Source organism: Muscardinus avellanarius, assembly GCF_963383645.1.
Source record: "Muscardinus avellanarius genome assembly, chromosome: X".
NCBI lineage: Eukaryota > Metazoa > Chordata > Mammalia > Rodentia > Gliridae > Muscardinus > Muscardinus avellanarius.
In genome coordinates, this window is record NC_137792.1 from 102,130,504 (window position 1) to 102,140,223 (window position 9,720).

Consider the following 9,720-nt stretch of genomic DNA (forward strand, 5'->3'; position numbering starts at 1 on the left):
TAACTCAGAGGTAGAATATTCCATGGTTCAATCCTCGGTATCCCCTCAAAAAAGGACTTGGACCTCGGGATGAATAGAAACCAGAAAGAGGGAGTGAAGCCAGTCAAAATGGTATGCCTAAGCCAGGCGTGGTGGCACACGCTCGTAATCCCAGCCTTTGGGAGGCTGGGACGTGAGGATCACACGTTCAAGGACAGCCTCAGCAGGTAATGAGACTTGTATCAACCTAGTGAGACCCTGTTTCCAAAAAAGTAAAATCAGGCTGGGGGTATAACTCGAAAGTAGAATGCCCCTGGGTTCAATCTCCAGGTTTACAAGCATGCGTGGTGGCGCGCGCTTGTAATTCCAGCCTTTGGGAGGCTGAGACCGGAGGATCACAGTTCACAGACAGCCTCAGCTACTTAGGCCCCTTGCAACTCATTGACACCCTGTTTCAAAATAAAGAACAAAAAATAGGGCTGGGGGTGTAGCTCAGAGGTAGAATGCCCCTGGGTTTCATCCCCAGTACTTCAAAAATAAATAAAAAAAAGACTAGAAAGTCAGTGTGAATCTTAAACATATATTTTATTATAAATTAGGAATCACATACTGCACATATAAATACAGTGTTATAAAAAGTTTAAGCCGGCAGGACATGGCGGTGCACACTTGCAATCCCAGTACCTGGGAAGCTGAGACAAGAAGAGCATAGGTTTGAGAACAGCTTCAGCAATGCAGTAAGATTCTCAGCAACCTAGCAAGACCCTCTTTCAAAACAAAAACTAGAAAGGGCTAGAGGTATAGTTTGGAGGTAGAATGCTCCTGGGTTCAATCCCCCGTATGAAAAAAAAAATGTTGAAGCCAGGCACCCCAAGACAGGAAGATTGCAGGTTCGAAGCTAGCCTAGGCTTTGAACCAGCCTAGGCAACTTAACAAGACCCTAATTTAAAGTAAAAAAAAAAAAATTCAATTCCAGGTACCAAAAAATAAAAAGTTTAAAGAGTAGACTCAGTTTTACTTTTCTTACCGCTTCCAGTTCTTTTATTCTCCCTAGACCTAATGACTTTTCTCAGTTCTTTTTTCTTCTAGATCACTGAATTATGTCCCTGTCTAAAAAACGTGTGTGGGTGTACATAAAATGTTTTGTGTTTTTCTTTGTACACATACGGTGTCGCTCTAGGTACTGTTTTTGCAACAGTTAACAAACGGTGTTGGATTTCCTCATTTACATTAACAGTTCTGATTTCTTTCATAATGATATTCTTTTAACCAGCACGGGACTCCATATTATGAATATACCACATTTTGCCAGTTCACTCTTAATAGCCTTTCAGGTGGACTCCAGAATTTTGCTACTTCAGAGAATACGGCATCAAACATCCTCGGTACTCATTGTTATTCTGGGACAACATTTAGGCCCTTAAACTATGATAATTAAACCAAAGTGATACCATGTGAGAGCACTCAGGCATACCACTGAGAACAGATGGCCTGGACACAGTGATACCTTTAAAAATTAATTGCTGGGTATGGTGGCACATGCCTATAATCCCAGTACTTGGGAGACCGAAACAGGAAGATCGCAGGGCAGCCTCGACAACTTAATGAGATCCTGTTTCAAAATTAAAAATAGGGCTGATGAGCAGGAAATACTGCAACTATATTCCTCTGGGAATTTAGAAGTTATACAATTAAATTTCAAATCAGTAGAGAAAGGATAGACTCTTATAATAAATATAGGGAAAATATTGTTATAAATTTAGAGAAAATGAGACTATAGGGAAACATAATACTGGTTTGGGAGCAGTTTCCGCAGCATGACATAAAGTCGATGATTACAAAGGGCAAGATTGACAAATACGTCTGTGACCTTGAGATGTACTTAGTCGGTCTCATAGTGAGGCACCATTAAACATTTAAAAAAATTTTTTCAATATACAAAAGCCCATAGGAAGAGCCAGGCATGGTGGTATGTGCCTGCAATTTTAGTACTTGGGAGGCTGAGAGAGGATCACAGGCTCAAGGCCGGCCTCAACTTAGCAAAACCCTGTTTCAAAATACAAAAGGCTCTAGTTGTAACTCACGTAAAATGACCCTGGGTTCAATCCCAAGTATCAGAAAAGAAAATAAGAAACATGCAGCCTGTTAGAAACAATAAAATACTCATTTAAAAAAGGTACATGACAGATGTATGGAAAGATGTTATATCTGAGCATGGTGGTACACAGCTATAACCCCAGCTACTCGGGAGGCGAGCTAAGTGGTAGCATGCCCTGGGGTCAATCCTCAGTACCACAAAATGATGTTTGGGCCTTAGGGTATATATAGCTCAGTGATAGCTTACCCAAATCATGCAAAGTCCCAGGTTTAATCCCTAGCCCCCCCCCAAAAAAAAAATTTCTCTAGTATTTTTAAAGGTAAAGAATAAGCCTAGGTATATTTGCTGGGAGTGCAAATTAAAACAGTTTTTTTCTGTGGTGAATCATATTCTTTTCCGTGTGGACGATAAGGCTATAAGATGGCTGTACTTCAATGCCTATTACAGCGTTTTGTAATAATAAAGTCTTGACAACGTAAGCATAATATGAAGCTAGCTAAATTATGGCACATAGGCCAAGTATGGTGGTGCACACTTCTAATCCCAGGACTTGAGAGGCTGAGACAAGAGGGTTGCAGGTTCAAGGACAGCCTCAGCAAACGGTGACACTCAGCAACCTAGCGTACTCTTTCATCATAAAAACAAAATAGGGCTGGGGGTATAGCTTGGAGGTAGAATGCCCCCCGGGGTTCATTCCCCAGTACCACAAAAAAATAGAGTATGGTACATAAGAGGTTATGGAGATGTGGATATTAAAGAGTTAAGGTATGTGCGGACATGAAAGTGCCTGGGGTAAGTGACAGAATCAAGGTACAGAGCACTGTGTCTCACTGCGTGCGGTACTGAAGATTGAACCCAGGAGCAATTTTTACCTTTGAGCTTCAGCCTCGACCCTTGTTGATTCTGAAGCCAGGTCTCACTAAGTTATTGAGGCTGACTTCAAACCTGCAATCCTCCTCTCTCGGCCCAAGTATTGATGTTATAGGCCTGTGCCACCATGCCCAGCATCACATTTTTGTCAGGACAAGTAAATGGGCATTCACTGCATGTATATAGACAATGTACAGGAGGGGTTTAATGAGTTTTAAGGTTTTTTTATGTGAATGTGTATGATAAAGGAATCCAGAGATGACTCCTATGACTGGGGGTATGTGGTAAGAAAAAAAAGGTACACATCAATATAGATAAATGATGCCACAAAATAGAGTTACTTAATAGGAAATATAGGTAACAGTTAATAACTTTTAGAATGGATAAGAGAATTCACTATAAAACTAGTCATGTATCTGGGGGTGTGGAGCAGTGGAAGAGCACTTACGTAGTATGCATGAGATCCTGGGTCCAATCAAACACCAAAAATGCATATATTAAAAATCTGTAATTAGAGCCAGGCATGGTGGCATGCACTTAAAATCCCAGTACTTGGGAGGCTGACACAGGATTGTAAATTCAAGGCCAGCCTTAGCAATTTAGTGAGACCCTGTTTAAAAAAAAAATAGAAGCCAGGCGTGGTGGCACACTTATAATCCCAGAAGAGGAGGATTGCAGGTTTGCAGCCAGCCTCCGCTATTTAGTGAGGCCCTATTTCAAAATGAGGAATAAAGAGACGACTGGGGATTTACCTTGGTAGAAGAACCCTGGGTTCCACCCCCAGTACCACAAAAAAAAAAAAATAGGGCTGAAAGTGTAGATCAGAGATGGAATGTCCCTGGGTTCAATCCCCACCGACGCACCACAAAATCTATAGCCAGGCAAGGTACAGCGCGCCTATGGTCCCAGTAGTTGGGAGACTTGGGAGGATCATAGATTCGAGGCCAGTCAGTGTGCAGCAACTTACTAAAACCCTGTTTAAAAATAAAAAATAGAGCTGGCAGCATGGCTTTGAGGTAGAATGCCCCTGGGTTCAATCCTCAGTCCCACAAAAAAAATAGGTGCATTTATTCAGGGATAATACCAGGCATGTTAGTGCATACCTGTAAACCCAGTACTTGGAAGGCTGAAACAAGGGTTTTAGGTTTGAAGCCAGCCTCTACAACTTAGAACCTGTTTCAGATTTTATGGACTACAATAGTTAGGTTGGGGGGGGGGTTGTTGTTTTTTTGATGCTGGGGGTGGAACCCAGGGTCTTTTCTACCTCCGGGCTATACTAAGACCTATTTTTATATTTTATTTGGAAACGGTCTCACTAAGTTGCTTGAGGCTGGCTTTGAACCTGTGAGATCCTCCTGTCTCAGCCTCCCAAGTGCATGCGTGTGCCACCATGCCCGGCCGTTAGGGAATATTTAGAGGAGATGGAACTTAAAACATTCATCTATTTTTAAAAAAGAGGAAGTTTGGCTGAAGCAAAGTATAGGTATACCAAGTGAACAATATTAGCCTTAAACTTGAGAAACTCAAAGCTGGGAACAGCTCAGAAAAAAATGACAAACTTTCTAATTAAGAATGCGCAGCACCGTGCTGGGCGTGGTGGCCCACGCTAGTAGTCCCCATGCATGGGAGGCTGAGACAGGAGGATCATGCAGGTTCGAAGCCAGCCTCAGCTACTTAGTGAGGCCCTGTTTCCAAATGAAGTAGAAAATAGTGAGAATAGACCGCAAGTAGAAAAGCCCCTGGGTTCCATCCCCAGCGCCACAAAAAAACAAAAATGTGATGCGACACATCTGTCACAGATTCGTGGCGCATTGTTAGGTGTATGGAAAGGGAGATACAAGCTTAGTGACTTGTAGCTTAGAGGTACTGTCCTCAGTACCACAAAGGGGAAAGGGGTCTGGGGGTATGGCTTTGAGACAGGTCTCCCTGTTTTCTCCAGCTGATCTTCAACAACTAGGCTCAAGCAATCTTACCACCTCAGCCTCCAGAGTAGTTGGGAGTACAGGCACATGCCTTACCCTGTTAAATAATCTTTCTCAGTCTCAATTTCTTTTAAAAATAGAATGTTTTTAGGCATGGTAGAAGGTAAAATATACACTGGCCACTACCACCACTGCCTGAACCTTCAGGGTGTCTCTGTATCACTCTTAAGAGGGATAGAGCCCCACAGTGTCATGGATTTTACTGCTCTCGAGGCCAATTTTGCCCTTTGATTCCTATTCAGAGCTTTGTGCTTCTTTAGAGGATATTATTTGCTTAGTGATGACTGCCCATACAGTCTCAAGGGCTTTTGATTGACTTGTGGACTTCTCTGGGCAAATGTTGTTGCCAGAAACCAGATGCAGTGGTACATACTGGTAATCCTAGTACTTGGGAGGCTGAGATAGGATCAAGTTCAAGGCTGGTCTTGGTAACTTATGGAGACCCTGTCTAGTAAAGGACTGGGGGTGTAGCTCAGAGCTGCCATGCTCTTGAGTTCAATACCCAGTACCACAATAAATCAGATTAGATCGGACTGTTGCTGTCAGTACAGGGATCACTGCTTACTTCATTTGAATGTTACATAGTATGCATACATCATTTTATATTGCCATTTCTCTCTTGATGTAGTTGTTTCCATTCCTTGGTATTATAAACAACACCGCAGTGAGCATTTTTGTAAGATAGCACTATTGTAAACCATTTTTACAAATTTGTTTATGTAATGATACCGCAGAAGTTCACCTTCATTGCAGATACCTGCTTTCCTTTTAGGTTGTGTCTCCCAGTTCATCCTTGCAGATCATCCCAGAAGATTTTTAAGATTCATCTGGGAAATCACTAGGAGTTCTTGAAAAGAAGGAAAATTGTGTAAGTCTTAAGGAATTGTTTCATCTATCACACTATAAGAACAATGGAGTATTTTTGCATCCTTATCATACTAGTCCCCCCTGCTCATTTTTCACTGTAGATTATCTCTTTCCCTTGAAATGCTCAACTTCTTTGGCTTCCAAAATAACACTCCTAAATCTTTTATGGCAACTCTTAACATTTTCGTTTCACTTGTTATCTCTCTTTCCTCCTTAAATATCTTTCTTAGGTTTTCCAGAATTCAACTCCTACGTTTAACTGCACAGCTCACACACAAGTCTAGTGTTAAGCTTCTTTCCCCTCTAACCAACCCTCTTTCATAGGTGCCGTCTCATCTGGTGATGATAGCAATGACCTAATCACCCATCTTCAAAACCTGAGAGGCATCACTGACTCCTCCCTCACCCCACATTTTAATCTCCAGCAACTAGTCACTGGAAGTGGGGGTCACATCCCCCTTGTCTACTCCCAAAATGTGTCTATAACTCTCACTTACTAACCTTTTTTTATCATTGTCATTTTAAATATTTGAATTCCTAATGCCTGTCATAGCATTTACCCAGAAGACACGCAGTCTCTGATATCCGCAGTTCTGATCTGAAGAAGTCCAGTTTCTGTGCACTCTTGTCGCCCTAGTTCAGGCCTCTCTGGATTTGTAGACACAAACGACTGCCTTTTATGGGTTCCTTCCCATTTAATTCCTTTACTCTCTACAATTGCATTTCTCTCTTTAGGGTGGCATCATAAAACTAGTATATGGGCATGTCTGGTGAGTGTTGGGCTGGGTGAGAGTAGCAGGGAATAGTAAAGATCAAAGAGAGGGGAGGAGGTAGAAAGTCAATTATAAATGGTCCTGAAGTGGGGTTTGAAATCCAACTCCAAGAGAGTTCGTGTGTTGTGCTCTGATGGGCCTTTATGAAGCATATGGCTGCCATAGATGGGGGGAAAAACAAGTAAAATGCTTTCTATATTACAGTGGTTGGAATAAAAACAGGGTTGAATGAGTTCCAGAAAGCAGGGTTCTCAAAATCGGCAGTTAACCCCAGAAGAAGAGAACTTTAAAAAGCCAACTCGAAGCAACATGCAGAGAAGCAAAATGAGAGGCGCCTCCTCGGGAAAGAAGACCGCAGGCCCGCAGCCCAAGAGTCTCGAGCCGGCTCTCCCGGGAAGATGGGGGGGTCGCTCTGCGGAGAATCCCCCTTCTGGATCGGTGAGGAAGACACGGAAAAATAAGCAGAAGACTCCTGGCAACGGAGATGGAGGCAGTACCAGCGAAGCCCCCCAGCCCCCCCGGAAGAAAAGGGCCCGGGCTGACCCCACTGTGGAAAGCGAAGACGCGTTTAAGAATCGAATGGAGGTTAAAGTGAAAATACCCGAGGAGCTGAAACCGTGGCTCGTGGAGGACTGGGACCTAGTGACCAGGCAGAAGCAGCTATTTCAACTCCCTGCGAAGAAAAATGTAGATGCCATCCTGGAGGAGTACGCCAACTGCAAGAAGTCGCAGGGCAATGTCGATAACAAAGAATATGCAGTGAATGAGGTCGTGGCAGGAATCAAGGAGTATTTTAATGTGATGTTGGGCACTCAGCTGCTCTATAAGTTTGAAAGGCCCCAGTATGCCGAAATCCTTTTGGCGCACCCTGATGCGCCCATGTCCCAGGTTTACGGGGCACCACACCTTCTGAGATTATTTGTCAGAATTGGGGCGATGCTGGCCTATACGCCCCTTGATGAAAAGAGCCTTGCGCTGTTACTTGGTTATCTGCATGATTTTCTGAAATACCTGGCAAAAAATTCCGCAACCCTCTTTACTGCCAGTGATTATAAAGTGGCTTCTGCTGAGTACCACCGCAAAGCCCTGTGAGGAGGGTCTACTGACCTCTCACTGTTTAATGTCTGGTATCCGTAAACACTTTCTGTTCTTAGTCTTTTTCTTGTATAATTGATGTTCTTTAAAATTGTTCATGTATAACAGGGCTTACGTTTTGGTTGATTTCTGTTTTGTTTTAAACAGAAAATAAAAGGAGCGCAAGCTCCTTTTCTCATTTCAAAGTTGCTACCAGTGTATGCAGTAATTAGACAAAGAAGAAACATTCAGTAGAACATTTTTATTGCCTAGTCGACAACATTGCTTGAATGCTGGTGGTTCTATCCCTTTGACACTACACGATTTTCTATTATGTGTTCGATGCTATGTGACAACGCCCTGATTCCTAGTGCCAAAGGTTCAACTTAATGTATATACCCAGAAACCCATGCATTTGTGCTCTTTTTTTTTTTTATGGTGCTTGAAGTAAAATTGCCCATCCTATAAAAAAATCCATCGATGTTGTACCTTAGGCATTCTATCTTTGCTCAAATTGTTGAAGGATGGTGATTCGTTTCATGGTTTTTGTATTTGAGTCTAATGCACGTTCTAACATGATAGAGGCAATGCATTATTGTGTAGCCACGGTTTTCTGGAGAAGTTGATATTTTAGGAACTGTATTTCAGATCTTAAATAAAATTTGTTTCTAAATTTCAAAGCAAGAAATTGTGTGGTGTGCCTTTAATATCGCCGACACTGACAAACTCAGCAGTCTAGATGGCATCCCAGAAGAATTCAGACTCCCAGGTGAAAGAATTTCTTTTCCTGCTGGGTGTGTCCCACACGTGGTGGCACATGCCTATAATCTCAGCATTTGAGAGGCTGAGACCTGAGGATCGCGGTTCCTGAACAACCTCAGCTACTTAGGTCCTTTGCAACTCAGTGAGACCGTTTCAAAATAAAGAATAAAAAATAGGGCTGGGGGTGTAGTTTAGAGGTAGAATGCCCCTGGTTTCCATAACACTGCGCTATATCATGAGCAAGAAAAGTACTTTGTGATTATAGGAATCGTGTAAAGTAAAATCAAGAACAAATAGAAGAATAAGAATCATGTATAATCCTACTGCATCAGTCAGGGTCCCAGCAAGAAATGAGGCTCAAAATGGATGATTTGAGGAGAGTTTACTAAAAAAAAAAATTTCCCCAAGTTTTCAGCAGAAGAGTAGGATTGTGATGTGTCTTAGCTCAGGCTGGGCCTGGGTGGCTTTTAAAACAGAAATTCAGCCGGGTGTGGTGGCGCATGCCTGTAATCTCAGTACTTTGGAGGCTGAGACAGGGGGATCCGGGTTTGTGGGCAGCCACAGCTGCTTAGGCCCCGTTTCAAAATAAAGAATAAAAAATTGGATTGGGAGTGTAGCTTGGAAGTAGAATGCCCCTGGGTCCGATCCCCAACACCCCTGGAGTGTGGGGGGGGGGGGTTCATTTCCCAGTTCTGGAGGCTGGAATTGAGATCCAGGTTTTCACGTTCTGAGTTCCTAAGGGTTGGGACTACAACATGCATTGGGGGGAGGGATTCAGCCCATCCCCAGGGGTTACCACCCCTAGCGTAACTGAGTGGGTGCCTGAGTGGGTGTGGGGTGGGAGGAAGGGGAAGCAGGGGAGGGGGGTCACAGGAATGATACACAGCTGTGTGAAAAGGGCCTTCTGACAGCAGCTGTGGTCTTCAAGATGGAGTCAGCTCATAGTGACCCTGAAAAGAGTAAAGCCAGGGTGAGGAGAAATGCTTACCGGACATCACTCTTCTCTCCTGCCATTGGCCAAACTGCAGGCCAGAGAGTAAGGAAGACGTTTGATGTGAGCGTATTGGTAAGCCTGGCGTACGCACATCAAGGAAGAAAGTGGGTGGGGGGGGGCAGTGTGCAAATCGGAGGTATCTAGCACACCCTAAATAACCTAGTTACTATTTTGCTACATACCCATAGAATTCTGCATATACATGTTACAAAGATTACATACAGGCAGACACCTGTACTCCCAGTACTTGGGAGGCTGAGACAGGAGGATCACAGTTTAGAATCAAGCCTGAGAAACTTAGCAAAATCCTGTCGAAATTTA

General features: G+C 43.2%; 1 protein-coding gene across 1 annotated transcript; it reads left to right on the forward strand.

Annotated features, from left to right (window-relative positions):
* Positions 1 to 6,797: 6,797 nt before the first annotated feature.
* On the forward strand, positions 6,798 to 7,661 carry MORF4L2 (mortality factor 4 like 2; the record flags this gene model as incomplete). The annotated part of the gene is made up of 1 exon (XM_080719157.1): positions 6,798 to 7,661. One exon carries the CDS (start codon positions 6,798 to 6,800, stop codon positions 7,659 to 7,661), a length of 864 nt encoding a protein of 287 aa, XP_080575283.1.
* Positions 7,662 to 9,720: the final 2,059 nt, after the last annotated feature.